This window comes from Berghia stephanieae, chromosome 13 (assembly GCF_034508935.2).
Source record: "Berghia stephanieae isolate SIO BIC M18660-M18661 chromosome 13, UCSD_Bste_1.3, whole genome shotgun sequence".
NCBI classification, from domain to species: Eukaryota; Metazoa; Mollusca; class Gastropoda; order Nudibranchia; family Aeolidiidae; genus Berghia; species Berghia stephanieae.
In genome coordinates, this window is record NC_088372.1 from 17,897,245 (window position 1) to 17,916,580 (window position 19,336).

Here is a 19,336-nt window from a genome sequence, read left to right on the forward strand (position 1 = left end):
TGGTTAATACAGTTTAGTGAGAACAACTCACAAACGCGGATGGCAAAAACAATAACAAAGGCCTGAGTGACGTCATCTGCATACTATCTATAGATAAATCGAAGATGACGTCACTCAGGTCTATGTTATTGTTTGTTGCCATCCGCGTTTATGAATAATGCTCACTGAATTGTATTAACCGGACTATAAACGTTCATGGATACACACAATTTTGTGTGTTGGTTCGTTATAGTTCCGGATGGCAATGTTGTGAGATTCTTAAACAAGCGCATACTATCTATAGATTTGACACATTACATTATTTTTGTATTTAATTAGTCATTCAGATGAGGTGTTGAGAAAGGAGTTAGTCTTTTAATTGTAAATTAGGACTTTTGTCTTCTATTTTTAATCTTAATGTGAAGAATAACATACTAACATTGTTTTTAAATTTGTACATAAAATGGTCTTTTAAATTACTAAATATTTTACTGAACATTTTATTTCATTCAATTTGGACAAGTTTATTCTGAAGTGTATAATAAGAAATTAATGTAATGTTTCTCCAAAAGCCTAAGGTATAATGGTGAGTAATCCCTCTCTTTTTGTTTGTGTTATTTTATTTTTGTTTTGTTTTTTTTTTCATTGTCTGTAATCTAAAGCTTGGGATGCTTTCCTAAAGCTCCTACATCCCCAGTATCAATGTTCAAGTAGGGGGGGTTTGGGAGGGGGGAAGCTTTTACAAATAATTTAGAAAGTTTCCCCCCGATGAAACCACCTACTAGAACATTCACACTGGGGATGTGAGAGCTTTTGGAAGGCCTCCCTAAAGCTTTTATGATTTTTATCATTGGGAATATTTTACAAATTCTACCGTACATAGATTCAGATTGATTCGGCTATCTGGTCCAGTGATATGACACTGGTCTTCGGATCGGAAAGTCCTGGTTTAGTGTCCCGCTCTGAGCAGTGTATAGATAGTATGCGTTTGGCGAAAAAGCTCATAACATTGCCATCCGGAACTATGTGTATCCATGAACGTTTATAGTCTGGTTTATACAGTTCAGTGAGCATTATTAATAAACGCGGATGGCAAAATACAATAGCAAAGGCTTGAGTGACGTCATCTTCGTTCTATCTATAGTTGGAGACCTTGGAATAGGCTCATTACTCGCATTCTCTAGCCTCAATCAGGTGTAAAATGAGATCGCAACGTTGTCTTTTTCAGAAAAAAAAACAAATGTAATGTCGCCTAACAGGCTTCATGTCTTGGCAAGAGACCTCTTGTAAAGCGCTTTGATCTATTTATGTGGATATTGCGCTATAAGATTTTTTTTTTCACACTGACAAAACACTTTTAACATTTTAACCAGAATTCATTTATCGGTCGATCTTTCTGTCGTATTCTGAAAAAAAAAATAGCAAAACAAAAAAGAAAAAAAAAAGATTTTTCAAATATCATTGTCTGATAAAGCATTGGAAGCCAAGTTTTCTTGACATATTTAGTTTAAATGTGTTCATTAATTGATTTGTTCATATTACGTCAGTGTCTATAATCCAGGTGTCGTTGAGTTACTCATTGGCTGTATTATGTGTGGCTATGTGGTCTAGTGGTATGGCACTCGCTTTCGGATCGGAAGGTCCTGGGTTCGAGCCTTGCGCTCGGCGCATGTTTGAGTCCTTGGAAAAAGCTCCTTACTCCCATTCTTTCACCGTACTCAGATGTAAAATGAGTACCTGGCCGTTAACAGCGGTGTCTTTATCCGAAAAATTGTAATATCGACTAACAGGCGGCATGTCACGTCCTACATGTTAAATGTTGCTGTTGACCAGCGCTTTGAGCAGATTTAGTGGATATTGCTTCAGAGACTCTCCGATCCCTCCAACCCGTGTCACCCCCACCACCCACTATTGACACATCGTTTATTAAAGTAAGAAAGAGGGGGAGAAAAGGAGGAATAAAAACAAAATTTAACAGACGGCCTTTTCGTCCATTTTTACCCTGTGTAGTGACAGGTAATGTAAGATCACTGAAAAATAAAATTGATGAACTGTTTTCACTGTGTCGTTTTAATAGTGACTATCGTCAAGCCTCCATAATAGCGTTAACAGAGACTTGGCTATCTCCTCACATACCATCATCATGTTTTAATATTGAACAATATTCACTATTTCGAGGAGATCGGACTAATGTAAATAAACGAACTGGGGGTGGGGTGTGCACATATATTAACAACAAATGGTGCCACCCCAATAACAGTCAGATAAAGAAAATGTATTGTGACGATTATATTGAATTTATTACTGTTTCGTCACGACCATATTATCTACCCCGAGAATATACTCATGTCATCATCATCAACGTCTACATTCCACCATCATCAGACAACACCACAGCGAAAAATATTTTGAGGAAAGAAATACAGGACATTCAAATTAAGTCACCCGATGCCGTATTGATGGTCACTGGCGATTTTAACCAATGTAACGATTTTACTCTCCCGGGACTTCATCAATACGTGGACTGCGAGACAAGGGACAAAAAAACATTAGATTTATTCCTGTGTAATATTAAAAATAGTTATAAATGTTTACCCCGTGCCCCATTAGGTTTATCTGACCACTGCATGCTCTTGCTACTCCCCACCTACCGCCCTGTTTTTAAACGTGTAAAACCAGTAAAGAAAAGTGTACAGATCTGGAACGGAAGTGTGTGTGAAGATTTGCGTGGTTGTTTTGAATGCACTGACTGGAATGTTTTTATCGAATCATGTGATAGTGTGGATGAGCTGAATGACTGAGTGAGTATTTAAAATTCTGTGAACAGCTAGTGTCTTGTAAAAAAGAAATAAAATATTATCCTAACAACAAGCCTTGGATAACAAAAGATCTAAAACTTTTATTGAACCAAAAGAAAACTCTCTATACTAGTGGAAACAAAAAAGATCTGAAAACAAAACAAAAAGAGATAAAGAGGGTAATATCTAGTTGTAGAGATAAGTACAAAAATAAAATTGAAAAATGCTTTTCTTCTGGGGATATACGGGACACGTGGCGGGGGCTTAAAACTGCTGTGAACTATAATCCAAAGCCCACGATTATATCAGAAGATATCGAAATTGAAACTTTAAATAAATTTTATTCACGTTTCGACACAGCAAACAAATTTGATATTGAAAATGAAAAACATAAATTAGACAGGGCTTTGGAAGATGAAATGACTATTGAGGTCAGTGAAGAGGAAACGAGATTCGTATTTTCGAAACTAAACGAGAGGAAGGCTGCTGGGCCGGATGGATTGAAAGGAAAACTATTAAAAGAATGTGCCCACCAGCTTTCCCCCATTTATACACATATTTTTAACTGGTCCCTCCAATGCGTTTCGATCCCTGAAATTTGGAAAACTTCGAAAATTATTCCTGTTCCAAAAAAAGAAAAACTTGAAACTATGAACGATCTCAGACCTGTTGCACTGACTTCAATAGTCATGAAATCTTTAGAAAAACTTGTTCTTGTTAAAATTAGGAATAGTTTATGCCATTGAGTGATAGTCATCAATTTGCTTACAAACCAGGACGTGGCGTATAGGATGCCATTTTGCTGTTTACAAACAACATCTACAGGCATCTAGATCACGCTAGGAGCTATTGCAGATTGCTTTTTGCAGATTTTTCTTCAGCGTTCAATACAATGCAACCTCAGTTGGTTGTTCAAAAATTGACTAGTCTGAATTTAAACAAGTATATAATTGCTTGGGTGCTCGAATTTCTTACGGAGGGAGCACAATATGTTCAATTAGGACAAAACAAATCTTCCTGTATAACTACAAATACTGGTGCTCCTCAGGGTTGTGTATTGTCCCCTGTATTATTCACAATATACACGAATGACTGTAGAAGTCAAAACCTGAGTGTACCTTTAATAAAGTTTGCAGATGACACCGCTCTTCAAGGCTTCATAACAAATGGCAACGAAGTGGCTTATAGGCAAGAAATTGATAGATTTGTGTCTTGGTGTGATGCCCATCACCTAGAGCTTAACATAAGCAAGACAAAGGAGCTAGTGATTGACTTTAGGAGAGTGAAGGAACCGATAGAACCGTTAAAATTAAAGGACCAATTCGTCCAGCGAGTTCCTCACTACAAATACCTTGGTGTAACGATTGATGACAGGCTCAAGTGGGATGAACACTTGAAAATAATTAGGCATAAGATGTGCAGTCGTACATATTTTTTATCAAAACTCTCTCAGTTTAGAATAGATAAAACCCTCTGCACATTATTTTATAGAGCAGTCATCGAAAGTGTTTTGTCATTTTGTATAACAGCTTGGGGAGGCAATTGCTTAGCAGTGGAAAGGAACAAAATAAATTCAAATATTAAAAAATCCATTAAACGCTATATAAATGATGTTGACGATGTAGATCTTTTATACGAGAAATTTTGTATAAATAAAATAACTAAAATATTAAATGACCAGTATCATCCACTAAGACCATCAATTATTATGTCAGAAAGAAGTGGTCGCCCTTTCTCTATTTCAACGAAAACAGAGAGACACCGAAAATCTTTTCTGCCGTCCAGTATTAGGCTTTATAACAACAAGCAATAATCATTTTATATAATTATTTCTCATTTTTACTTTTAAAAAATATAAATATTAATTTATTAATTTATTTGTTTTGCAATCTTTTCAATTTTCAATTTATAGTGACAGTTTTAACTATTTTACAGTGTTTGAAATTATTCATATTATAAAGCGCAGCTCTGGTTATAGAGCTGCTCCTTTTTTATATATATACATCCTATTTCCATTGTATTTTTATCTTATGTGTAAATTATAACACGTCTGTACAAAAAATTTCCTTTTTGGGATGCAATAAAGTATTATTATTATTATTATTATTATTATTATTATTATTATTATTATTATTATTATTATTATATTATTATTATTATTATTATTATTATTATTATTAAAGCTCTTTTTTTATGTTACTGTCCCACTTCCAGTTAATTTAAATTTGGCTTTGAAGTTGTCATACAGGATTTCTTGGTCTAACTTGTCAAGACGGGTTTTAAATGTATTCATGAAATGTGCATTTACAACACAGGTTGGTAGACTTTTCCAGATTATGTTGTGCAACTCTTAGGTCAGATGCTTTTATTTGGGGAATGATTGTGGACGTTTTCCATTATTGAGTTGTTATGATCTGCTCGTCCGATGATCGTTGGTAAATTTGTTGTAATGGAAAAGACAGTTGTTCACAGCAGTTTGACAAAACTTCTCCTTTTATCCCATCCGGACCTGGCTCTTTATTCTTTTTGCAAGATTTATTAAGAACACATATGTGACCCTCCGCCTCGAAGCGGTATTAAGTCGGGATTTGGAAAACGAAGAAAACCGGTTTTAAGGTGGAAATGGTCAAAACTATCAAATTTCAGTTTTTGGTTGTTTCAGAAACTACAATCATTTTTCTACATGAAAACATAATAATTCAACATAAATATTGACGATAAGTTATATAAATTTCAAGTTTAAAAATGCAACTATCAGTGACACATTCAAAATGAGAGTTGACTTTCTCTCAGAGAGCCACCCTTTCCAAGGCATTAGTAATACCGAGTCTTTTTCTCCACCAATACCGTGTAAGATATCACAGCAAAGGGCGTGTCTTTATCTGTCTCAGAGAAAGCATGACTGTTTCCACAATGTCATGGTTCAACCAATAATGAACTTTAAAAACTGTAAACAAGTCTAGGTTTTTCCCTGACAACCTTACAAATGAATGATTCTGATTGGTCAACTCTCATCACATGCGCTGTGGCTGTAGGCCATAATGCTCGGGCGATGCTTCATGACGTCAGCATGCGTGTGTTACATATGTGTGTGTTTGTGCATTTTGATACACACCACGTGCTTTTACTTCTTTGTCTAGCTGCATTGGTGATCGAGGTGAGGGTCCTCTTTTGTCCCTCTTTTTTTTTTTTATTCATGAAATTATAGGACATTCTAAGACTTAATAGGACAACAGTACACTTACACTGACAGTTACAGAGATTGTTGTAGGATAAACATTTAATTTTAAGTACAAAAGCAGAATAATAAATAGAGCCTTCAACAATTAATGAACTCCCGGTGGATATACGTGTAACTAAAAAATGAAATGGATAGATAAACAGACAGAAAGACAAACCTATTAATGGATAAATAGATAGATAGATAGATAGATAGATAGATAGATAGATCGACGAAGAGGGGAGAGAGACAAACAGAGAGAGAGAAAAAAAAAAGAGAGAGAGAGAGAGAGAGAGAGAGAGAGAGAGAGAGAGAGAGGTGGATGTTCGTTTTGTCGTGCTCTCTTTGTATACTGAAAGAAAGAGGGGGGGGGGGGGGGGGGGGGGTCTTTTTAGACAATGAACAATGTGGTGGAACGCTAAGGAAAACTTGAGAGATTCAATAACATGTTTTCATGTAAGTCACTACACAATAAGCCCCACCCCTCCTCCTCAAGCTGTCATCTGACTCAAAATGGAAACAATGCAATGATTGATTTGACCAGCCCATTTCTTTAATTGCAATCTCATTGGTCAATATGTTTCCAGTTGATTGACTATGACTTACTTTGTAACAAAATGCTTTCTTTAAACTATCCCTACAATTCTTTGCTCCGCCTCTATCCCTTTCTTCATGTCTACCTCACTCTCTCCGTCTCCCTTTTGTTTCTTTCACACATACAAACACACACACACACACATACACACACACACAAATACACATACACTTATACAGGTTTCAATCTTTATTCTATTTCCCTCGCGTCCTCTTAATGCACAAGCAGTCTCTCTCCCCTCCCCCTCTCGCTCCTCTTTTTCTCAATTATCTCTCTCTCTCTCTCTTTCTTTCTTTCTTTCTTTCTTTTCTCTCTCTCTCTCTCTCTCTCTCTCTCTCTCTCTCTCTCTCTCTCTCTCTCTCTCTCTCTCTCTCTCTCTCTCTCTTTTTTTTTTTATATCTCTCTTTTTCTCTCTCTCTCTCTTTCTCTCACATGTGTGTGTTTGTGTGTGTATGTGTGTGCGTGCGTGCGTGTGTGTGTGTATTTTACTCTCTCATTCTATATCTTCCTCTCTAATCCTCTTCTTGATAATTCTTTCCATACCCACCCGGCTTCACGTAGTTTCAAAACTGTACTTTCAAATTATAAGCCCGTCTTTAACTTTGAGTATTTGAAATCTTATTTTCTCTATTGAATAAGACAAAAATTTCACATTAATAATTCTTATTTCATTGATTCTTTATTTAAATATAAAAAATTCTTGAAAAAGTGAACAATTGTCGGCATTTTTTTTCAGTGTTTTATTTGTTTTAAGAACATCTTGCATAATAATGAATAACTACAAAAGTGATAATTGGATTGTTTCAAAAATTTGTATGTTCATTATTAAGTGTATAATCTAAGCTCATGCTAAATTTCACTATTCTCGTCAAATTTTCGATGCCCGTATCTAAGGAGTTATCTTTGCCCATTGATTTGACTGTGCGTGAAAACGGTGCCTCACTTCAAAGTCGATTTTCTCAAAACTTAGTTTTCACACTCTCCCTACTTCAAACGGTCATATCTCGGTAATGAATGATCAGAATTGTATAAATTTGGTATCCAATTTTAAAGCATAAAATAAGCTATGATTGGGTACCAAAAACCCAAAATTGAAAAATCCGACTTAATACCGTTTCGAGGCGGAGGGTCACATATGTGACTGTGTCGTGTGTGATTTCCGGTGTTGAGGCTGTGTCAGTTGTTGCGACGTTTGTGTTCGATGATGTTATGTTACTGGGCGTGTCAAATCGGCAATAAAACTCGTTCAATTTGTCAGCATCAAAGTCATTTTTTGAATTTGGATCGGTTTTTTTTTGTTGTCTATTCCACCCATTTCTTTGGTCATTCTCCATGCATCAAGGCCATTTGAACTTTTGATGTTGTTCTCCATTTTCTCTTCATACCTAATTCTTTCTTCTCTTATCACTCTCTTTAATTCTTTTTCTGCGTGGTATTCTTTTGTTACATCGCCCTGCATGTGTGCACTATTTTTTCTTGCTTATGAAGCATTTCATTCTCTTGTTTATCCATGGTTTACCAAATATCCTAACTTGTTTTCTTTCCAAGCACAAATCACAACAAAACTTGATGTAACGAGTGACGTCAACACATCAGTCCATTCGTCTATTGTTCCATTGTCACTCATTAATTCGCTCCACAACGTGCAGTCAAAACAGCCCTGCAGCCTTTTCACAGTCTCCGTCATCTACCTCTGAGTTTCTATCATCAGATTGGTTTTTGTTGTCTCAGTCTGGTTACGTAGATAGGCAGAAGAAGCACGCTATTGTGGTCTGATTGGCCTATCCTTGCCTTTTGTACTGATCTGTAGGATTGTGCGATGTTAGTATAACACAAATTAAGAGTTTAGTGGCGTCGAGTGTGTACATTGACGTGTTAGTGAAATGCTGGGTTGATAGACGGACATTGGTTGAAATCCCCAAGGATGATAATTGGGGTATCTGGGTGTTTTCTTAGATAGGCGAATGCCTGAGGCAGTATTTGTGTTTGCGTCGGGTGGAATATAAATTGCGAGAACAAATAAAACGGGGAAATTCCCTGGTAGGTAATGGGGCCTGAGGGACAAAGCCAGTAATTCAATGTGTTTGTTACAAATTGTATTTACTATGTGACAGTTGTTATTGTTGCACCAGTTGTTATTGTTGAACAAACACACTCCCCCAACTTTCTTCCCAGTCCCAGATGTTGAGCAGTCTCTGTCACGCCTGTATATTGTAAAGTGGTCTAACTTAACGCTTTTGTCTGTGTCATTTTCTGTTAGCCAAGTCTCTGTAAAACACAGTATACTGGCGTTCTTGTAATCATGATCGAATCGACACAGAGCACCTACGTCATCTATTTTATTTCGTATTAATCTTACATTTGATAGTATAATTAATTGTAGGTAGGGGTGGTTTTCCTCTTCCCCGTAATCTTTGTTTTACCCTTCCTCTTTTCCCTCGTTTTCGTTTTCTTATGGAGATGACGTAAATAATTGTGTTGTTTCTTTTCTTTTTTGTCTAGTACCATGGCGTAAAAGAGTATTTTACGGAGTGCTATGTCTAGTACCAATACCTCCGATATGTAGCAGTTCATCTTGATTTTCTTTACCGACACATAGATTCGTCATTTATTTGTAGTTACGCACGTCATACAGTCTTAAAACACTTAGTAATAAACACACGTTACAGGAGGATGGTATAATTAACGCACATGAGTCTCAAAAAGAATGTTTCACATTAAATTGTAGAATAATTGAAAAAACGAAAAATTAAACAGAACAGTAGCCAAGCATCGCCATGATCAGCGCCACCGGAAGTCATTTATGATTTTTAACCAGGCGATAAACGTTCAAGGTTACACAAAGTTTTGTGTGTTATTCCGTTATACTTCCGGCTGTGAGCTTCTTACAACGCGTACACTATCTATACCATCGACAGTAAATCACGTGGAGTTCGGTATTTTTACCAATTACTGCCATTGTTTACATTGTGACGAATGTTCGAGAGGCGTGGTTAAGTGTCTGTTGCACTGTACCCGGAGAGTCCTCGCGTCTGGACTTGCTTCAGGCAGCTCCGTTTTGGTTTTTATTGGGTTTTTAAAAACTCGCGACAAGATTAATAACTCCCGCTTGTTCTCAATACGCTTCAACAGTCGTAACGTCACTTCCCTCGTAATGACGCATTGTAACTTAGTAACTTGCTCTAAACTATCTGAACAATGGCGGACGCCCTTATGAAATATTTCGACGAGCATAACAGCGTATCCATAGGGGGAAAAACATTATAAATCTGATCATGTTTTGCCAATTACACATTCTGATCACAAGACATATGAAAAGTTCTAGCCAGCATTAAGAATAAAAAGTACCGATATTTCTTTAGAACCACTATGGCCTCCTTTGCTGGGCGATGTGACATCAGATTATTTAATCCAATTGGGGTAAACATAAGTGAGCCCTAACACCATACTTTTGATTAATGGGTTGTCTATAGATAGAATGCGCTTGGCTAAGAAGCTAACATTGCCATCTGGAAGTACGGACCAACACACAAAACTCTGTGTAACCATGAACTTTTATAATCTGGATAATGCGGTTAAGTCAGGATTATGCACAAACGTGAATGGCAGAAAACAATAAAAAAGACCAGAATGACGTCAACTTCATTCTATCTATACTCCTTCATGTTTATTTTTATTTTTATTATATTTTTTGTTCATTGATCGATTTATTTATTTAGTCTTTTTTTTTTCTTGGTTGTACGATTTCGAATGTATTCTTAAATGTAATAAAGTACGAGTCAATTACAACATTGATATTGAATATATAGATAGAATGCGCTTGGCCAAGGAGTTCACAACATTGCCATCCGGAAGTATAACGGACCAACACACAAACTCTGTGTAACCATGAACGTTTATAGTCAGGTTAATACTGTTTAGTGAGAACAACTCACAAACGCGGATGGCAAAAACAATAACAAAGGCCTGAGTGACGTCATCTTCGAACTATCTATATCTACGTTTACTAAAAAAATAAATTATTGCCTCCAAATTAAAGACAGATATTTTAAATGCTTCAGCCAATCCGAGTATAGATAAAATGAAGTTGACGTCACTCGGATTTTGTTTTTTTTTTTGTTTTTTTTTTTTTTTGCCATCTGCGTTTATGAGTAATTGTCACTAAACTGTATTAACCAGACTATAAACGTTAAGATTACACATAGTTTTGTGTGTTGGTCCGTTATACTTCCGGAAGGCAATGTTGTGGGCTTCTAAGCCAAGCGCATACTATCTATAATCACACTCCAGGCACTGAGCGTACAACCTTTACAGAATAGAAGGAACGGAATTAACGTCGTTTATTGTAGCTCTGTCTCGTCTTTAGACAACTGGTTTTGGTGATTAGTCATCACTCAATTGGATTCAATAGTCTGATGTCACGTCTCCCAGCAACGGCGACCATCGTGGTTCTAAACAAAGAAAATCGGTACTTTTTATTATTCATGCTGGCTAGAACTTTTCATGTCTTGTGATCAGAATGTGTAAAAGCCAAAACATGATCAGATTTTTAATGGGTTTTTTTCCCCTCTGAATACGCTTTTATGCTCGGAGAAATATTTCATAAGGGCGTCCGCTATTGTTCCGATAGTTGAGAGCAAGTCAGTTATTTACCCTGCGTCATTACGTGGGAAGTGACGTTTCAACAAGCGTATTATGTCGATCAGACTACATGTGCTATGCGTTTAGATAAACTACTTCCAACATTTTTCCAGCCGTGACTGGGTTTGACCTTTATAGTATGATATCATTCATTTTTACATTTAAAATATTATTTTGTATGTATTGCATTTTAATTATCATTAATGTATATTATTTGTAATGCTTAAAATTGGGAATGGTGTTTATTCATCTCATTCGGAAAAAAAAGTATTTTTATTTAATGTTTTTATTATATTTAAAGGATAATTTATTATTATCATCAGTAGTTGTTGGCAACGTTTTTTTTTTTGTTTTTTTTTTGTTGTTTTTTTTTTAATTAATTTTTTTAAAACATTTTTCAACATTAACAAACATCGCCAACAAAGTGCAGAAAACAGTGTGTTAACCTACTCTGCCAATGGTGAAGTTGCAAAAAACGTGTGTTAATCTAAACCGCGAATGGAGATTCTGAAATAAGCAGAATATTGACCGGCACCTCCATCGGAGGAATAGAAAAACGCCACCAAAAACTAAACCAGAGTTTTGACTCTAGATCCCCCGACTTTTAGCATCCGATTCCTCACAACATTATACCACTGTGAGACTAAAAAAAATAATCGACCTGTTATATAGCGCAATATCCACTAAAGGTGCTCAAAGCGCTTTATAAGGGGTCCCTGGCCAACAGCAACACTTAACATGTAGGACGGAACATGAAGCCTGTTAGGCGATATTATATATTTTTTTCGGACATAGATAATGCTGTTAACGGCCATGTACTCATTTTACAACTGAGTACGGTGAGAGAATTTGAGTAAAGAGCCTTTTCAAAAAGACTCAACAATGCGCCGAGCGATGCTCGAACCCAGGACCTTCCGATCCGATAGCGAGGGTCAGACCACATAGCCGCACACAAGACACTCAACAGTATATTATGGGAACAAATCGATAATCAGTTTCATTTAATATACAATACTTTATGATTTTTATTTCAGATGATAGCAATCTGACATGGCGCATTTAAAGAAACAGACCCAAAAAGAAACAAATATTTTGGATATGGAGACTGATGCAAATCACAATCTCGTTGTCAAGACAGAACCAGCCAAAAATCTTTCCAGCATCCAAATGTTGAAAAATATCATCGTCTATGCTGCTTTTGAATCCCTCAAGGGAAATAACGGCAACAATACGGACTGCAATGTTTCTTCCCCGATTCCCACATCCAAGACGTTAACACTTGACATTAAAACAGGTGCTAAATATCATCGTCTTCCGATCCCAGTTTTTGATTTTCTCAAATTAAAACAGACCAAAATTCTTGGAAGTGGCAGCAATGGACAAGTTCTACTCGTAGAAGACGCCACCAATAGTGACAAATTCAAATTTGCGGCCAAAGTATTTTCCTTTAACAACAGCGATCCTAAGAAAAATAAAAATAGACTAAAAACTTTCCATAAGGAATGTGGAATTCTCCAATCCATTAAGCATGAAAATATCGTTGAAGTAGTCTTAGGAGCAGTGGGTCCTTCATATGGGGTGATGATGCTTCAGTACTTTCCAGACGGTCCTCTATATGAACATATATCAAACATATCAGATGATTTAGCCTGGAGATATTTTATCAATATTCTAAGCGCTGTCCAATATATACACTTGAAGAGAATCGTTCACCGTGACATAAAACTGGATAACATTTTAGTAAAGCATAAAGACGTTTTCTTGACGGACTTTGGACTAGCTGAACGATTGCCCGCTGGGGGTAATTTTGTGATTGGATTTGCGGGTACTGACGAATTCGTGGCTCCAGAAGTATTGGGTGCCAGAGGAAATTTTGGTTATTACGACGGGTTCAAGGCCGATTCATACGCCACGGGGATTTATTTGTGGTGTTTGTTAATGCAGTCGGATCCCGAGCTGGAGACGAAGTGCTGGGCTAGTTTGGAGAAAGCAATTAACTCTGGAAAAGATATGGACCCAATGCTGGTAGAATGCGCTCGACTGCTTCTTCTGGAAGATCCCAAGGAGAGAGTTTCTGTCGATGATTTACTGGAGGGTCTGAAGGAAAACCATATTTTAGATGAATTGGGTGAGTTAGGCTTGGAACTGAGTTCTAAGGTAAATAAAAATACTGACCCTGGATGGAACACACCCTTGTGATCGATTTTGACTCGCCGAGGAAAGATTACATAAGCAATGCGGTTTTATGTTGAAGTGATACCACTGTTAATTATTCTTTTACAAGTGATTTTAAATGTGTCGATAATCTTTAATAGATATATATTATTATGTGCATACACGTGTGTTTATGTCGAAGACTTACGAGACAACAAAGACCGAAAGAGGGAGAGAGAGAGAGAGAGAGGGAGAGAGAGAGAGAGAGAGAGAGAGAGAGATAGAGATATCAGATACAGATAGATAGATAGTAGATAGAAAGGGAGAGAGGCAACGAGAGAGATAACGAGAGAGATATAGAGATATCAGATACAGATATCAGATACAGATCGATAGATAGATTGATAGCAGATTGAAAGGGAGAGAGGTATCGATATATATATATTATATATATATATATATATATATATATATATAAGAGAGAGAGAGAGAGAGAGAGAGAGAGAGAGAGATGGAGAGAGGAGAAAAGAAAAAAAAACAGAAAAAGAGAGAGAGAGAGAGAGAGGAGAGATGAGAAACAGATAGAAAATAGAGACAGAGGTATATATATATATATAATATATATAATATATATGTATGCATGTGTTTGTGAATTTGTTTGCGTGTACGCGTATGAGATTGCTCTCAGCCAACAAGACCAAGCTCCCAGACGATATAACTACAATTTCAAACATAAACTTATGCCCATATTATTATTGTTAGTCCCTTGACTTTAGTCTAAACCTAAGCTGGAGTCGAGGACATCGATGATGCTTCGCTACTATACTACTCTCCATGCTTAGATGGACTTTTCTGGAGTTTCAGCCCTTTCAGCTTCCAACGGTATGCTCTGTGGTAAGATATGTTTTTGTCTCTTTGATCTTTTTCAATCTCTTTATTCCGAAGGAGAGCATGACCGGTGTGTTTACACCGCTAGAGAAATATACATAAATGTTGGACCTCCTTATAACTTCGTGGCTCTGTAGCCTAAAAATGTTGCTGACACCGGTTATAATTTGAGTTATGGGATATATATTTTATAACAATTTTATAATTTTTGATTGATTTTACAATTATATTACATTTTATTATTGAGTGAGAGACCTGGAGAAAAGCAGTAGTTTATCACACCAAAAAAATTTACAATTCATTTTTAAATTTGAAGATAAGCGTGTATTTTATAAAATTAAAGTTTATAATATTGAATGTATTGTGTGTGTGTACGTGTGTGTGTACGTGTGTGTGTGTATGTCTGTGTGTGTGTGGGTGTCTGTGCGTACAATAATGTTGTATTATATTGGATAATACGTCTGGCTAACAAGGGATTATGGCCCTACAATACAATACTGCTATTATGTCTTTGTTACGTATGTGTAATTCTTTCCTTCGGGGAAGTTCGTTCAGTGGATGATAACAGTAGGTCCTGTCTTTGGCTTTATATAGATGGAACGCACTTGACGTCACTCAGATTTTTTGTTATTGATTTTAGGCAGCCATTTCAATTAGTTCTCACTAATTTCTGTCAACCAGACTATAAACACTCTTGATTATTTTAGCATAATGTACCGTATCAATATTGTATGCTGTTCCATTTTATACGGCTTGATACGATCTTTCTGGGTGGGGTTCCTGACCTCCCATAGTGGACAGGGGGATACATACTGTGTCTTCTATCCCCTTATATCTGTTTTCCAACATGCTTTCGGTCTTTGTCTTGGAATGAGATAACTTGGTTTTGTCCTGACCGTTGCCGGAGTCCTAGCTGGGAGGGAAACAATCAAATGCATAGTTAATGTTTTGGGAGATGATATTTTTTTCCTTGTATATCATCTCTCTGTTATGTATTATTATATGTGTTATTTTGAATGTATAATGTAAGCATTTGAGTGTATTCCTCTTTGTTGGATTTTGTTCTTGTATCCGGATGAGACTTATAAGTGATCTTAAACTAAATACATTGGTGGTATGTTCTTGGAATCTACATCTGATCCCTATTTGTTCCCCTATTTCTTACTTTTTCTTGGGTGCTTTAATTGTAATTCTAGAACTTTTTACTATCCCATTTTCTTCCATTTTGCTGGCTTTGATATAACCTAAATGTGTTGCAAGCGCCGTAAAAAACCCTTAAAAACAAGATCAAATTTCCCACGGTATAAATGCTCTGTAGTAAGATATGTCTTAGTCTCTTTGATCTTTTTCAATCTCTTTATTCCGAGGAGAGCATGACCGGTGTGTTTACACTGCTGGAGAAATATACATAAATTGCGTGGCTCTGTAGCCTAAAAATGTTGCTGACACCGGTTATATTTGAGTTACGGGATATTTATTTTATAACAATTTTATAAGTTCTGATTGTACAATTATATTACATAATCTTATTGAGTGAGAGACCCGAAGAAAAGCAGTAGTTTATCACAGAAAAAAAATTACAATTAATTTTTAAATTGAAGATAAGCGTGTATTTTATAAAATGAGTTTATAATTTTGAATGTATTGTGCACGCGCGCTAATGTGTGTGTGTGTGTGTGTGTGTGTGTGTTTGTGTGTGTACGTGTGTGTGTATGTGCGTGTGTGTGTATGTGTATGTCTGTGTGTGTATGTGTGTGGGTGTCTGTGCGCGCAAGCATATTGTATTATATCATTGGATAATACGTCTGGTTAACAAGGGATTATGGCCCTACAATACAATACTGCAATAATGTCTTTGTTACGTATGTGTAATTCTTTCCCTCGGGGAAGATCGTTCGGTGGATGATAACAGTAGGTCCTGTCTTAGGCTTTATTTAGATGGAACGAACTTGAAGTCGCTCAGATTTTTAAAAATTGATTTTAGACAGCCATTTCAATGATTAGTTCTCACTAATTTATGTCAACTAGATTATAAACATTTTGAGTAATTTAACTTAATATACTGTATCAATATTATATGTTGTTCCATTTTAATCGACTTGATATGATCTTTTTTTCATGTAGCTTTGTGATCTGGCTCTGGATCTGAATCTGAATCTGAATCTGAATTTTACACGAAGTCGACTCAATTCTGAGTATTTGTATTCGAGGGCGGAGAGAGTTCGTTGAATGTAGCAGTCATTGTTGATGTTTAGATTAAAGTAGTTTGATAATCTTCGCGGTGGTTGGATGGGAGCATCACCCTTGAATCATATACATATGATGTTCGCATGGGTGTACGATCCGATAGTGATGTCGTTTCTTCTTCTCTTTACTAGCCTATCCTGCTTCTTGGTTTGTGATTGTATTTTTGACAGGGATTTTTTTTTCCTGTAAATCCTCTGCCTGTTTGTTCTTGGTTATTTATAATTTAGCTTATATCTTTAGGTTATGATTTTGATTGACATTGTACTATTTTTGTTAGATTGCTTGTTTTTTTGTTTCAGCGGTCTCTCATATAACCTCAATTGTGTTGGAAGAGACCTAAATCAACAAACAAACAAACAAGATAATCTTCGCTTGAAGGTGTATGAATCTGCTGTGACCACCCATGATTCGGGAAGAGCGATCCAGTCTTTGATCTAATCTATAGATCTATATAAATGTTCCAATTAAAAAAAAAAAGATATTGTTCAATTATCCTTCTGGGAGTCTTTTCTCCAAGTTAGTTGGGCTGAAGGGGGCAGCGTGTGAGAAATACTATTTCACACAAAGGGTATTTGTAAAACCCCAATTTCTCTTTTGGTTTAAATTCAATAAATGTAATAAACGACGTGAGACTTTGGGTATCCCTTTTGTGTGGAGGAACGTTGCGAACCCTCTCCCCCCATTTTTTTGTTGGTTGTCTATGGACAAACTGTCTATTCTATCACTATATATCAGTTATTGGTCTTTTCATGTGGCTTTGTCTCCTTATACTGGAATTGGACTTAGGTTATCCACTTATTTTGCATAGAAATGCTGTGCACAATTCCTACCACCCTCCCCCCCCCCTTTCCCACGTCCCACCCCGACTCTCAGGGGGCGTATGCTTGTTCTTTCATCCTATATCGTTTTCAAAAACATATTTTCATGTGGCTTTGCTTCTTTGTTCTGGGTAGGGTTTTGTGAAGAAGCACGCAGTGCACAACACATAATATAATGTGTGTGTGTGTGTGTGTGTGTGTGTGTGTGTGTATTTGTAATCATTTGAGTGTGTTCCTCTTAGTGGGGACCTGTGCTTGTGTCTGGATGAGATGGTGAGCTCAAACTAAGTACTTTGCTAGTGTGCTCTTGGTAGCTACTTCTGTTTCCTATTTGAACAAATTCCCCTTTGTCTTACCATTTCATGGATGCTTTAATTGTAATTCTAGAACTTTTTACAGTCGTACAGTAAATTTTGTTACATCCTAATCTAATATGCCGTACCCGAGTCTTAAGTATCACGAAAGTTGCAAAGCAAAACAAAATAAATATATTCCTATTTTATTGAAAGTTGTTGTCATTTGCTTTCATTATATTGCAAATCAAAGTCCACTGTCTGGGTGGGGTTCCTGACCTCCCATAGTGGGCAGGGAGGTACATACCGTGCCTTCTATCCCCCTAATCTGTTTTCTAACTTGCTTTCTGTCTTTATCTTGAAATGAGATTACTTGGTATTGTCCTGGCTCTGGCCGGATACCCAGGCTGGGAGTGGGAGGGAAACATTCAAATGTATAGTTAGTTTTGGGAGATGATATTTTTTCCTTGTAAATCACCTCTCTCTGATGCACTGTATTATGTTTCTTTATAATATATACAATTTGTAAAACATTTGAGTGTATTCCTCTTTGTGGGAACATGTGCTTGTGACTGGATGAGACTTTTAGGTGATCTCAAACTAAGTAGGGTACATTGATAGTGTGCTCTTGGAATATATTATGTACCCCATTTGAACCATTCACCTTTATCTTACTTTTTCCTCCAGTCCTTTTAATTGTACATCTAGAACTTTTTACTATCCAATTTTCATCCTTTTTACTGGCGCTGATATGACCTAAATGTGTTGCAAGCGCCGTAAAACTCTTAAAAACAAAGCCCACTGTGTTTTTTTAAATAAACAGCGAGAAACTGTTGCTCCCCTGTCAGGACCTTCTGATCCGGAAGCGAGTGTCATACCATAAGACCACATAGCCGCACATTCTTGCCTCATGGATGGGGTCCTTTGACCTTCCATGATGGGCAGGAGGTCACCTGCTGTGCCTTCTATCTCCTTAAATTATATGTTTTTTGAGTTGCGCTCCGTCTTTTGTCATGGAATGGGATTGCTCTGTTTTGTCCTGGGTTTTGTCGGAGTCCTTATCTGATAGGGAAACTGTCAAATGTTTATGTTTGAGAGACGATTCTATTTGAATATATATTACTTTCTGTCTTCTATTCCCCTATATCTGTTTTCCAACTAGCTTTCTGTCTTTGTCTTGGAATTAGATTACTTGGGTTTTGTCCTGGCCCTGACCGGATACCCTTGGTGAGAGGGAAACAGTCAAATGTATAGTTAGTTTTGGGAGATGATACTCTGTCCTTGTAAATCAACTCTCTGTTATGTAATGTATTATGTTTTGTTTACATATTATATATGATTTGTAAACATTTGAGTGTATTCCTCTTAGTGGGGACCTGTGCTTGAGTCTGGATGAGACTTTTAGGTGATCTCAAACTAACTACTTTGGTAGTGTGCTCTTGGAATCTACATCTGTTTCCTATAATTTGAAGAAATTCCCCTTTGTCTTACCTTCTCTTGGGTGCTTTAATTGTAATTCTAGAACTTTTTACTATCCCATTTTCTTCCTTTTTATTGGCGCTGATATAACCTAAATGTATTGCAAGCGCCGTAAAACTCTTAAAAACAAAACAGATTAATTTTCTCGCACCTACAGACATTTTTGCAAGATCTGTTTTGATCGCTGAAGGCTGAAAAGGTTTGTCTCTATCTATCTTAATTTC

At 36.6% G+C, this 19,336-nt stretch overlaps 1 protein-coding gene across 1 annotated transcript; it reads left to right on the forward strand.

The window, feature by feature from the left end:
- Positions 1 to 297: 297 nt before the first annotated feature.
- Positions 298 to 13,641, forward strand: LOC144959002 (uncharacterized). The gene is made up of 2 exons (XM_078891320.1): positions 298 to 565; positions 12,268 to 13,641. Exon 2 carries the CDS (start codon positions 12,284 to 12,286, stop codon positions 13,430 to 13,432), a length of 1,149 nt encoding a protein of 382 aa, XP_078747446.1. The 5' UTR covers positions 298 to 565; positions 12,268 to 12,283; the 3' UTR covers positions 13,433 to 13,641.
- The last annotated feature ends 5,695 nt before the right edge of the window (positions 13,642 to 19,336 follow it).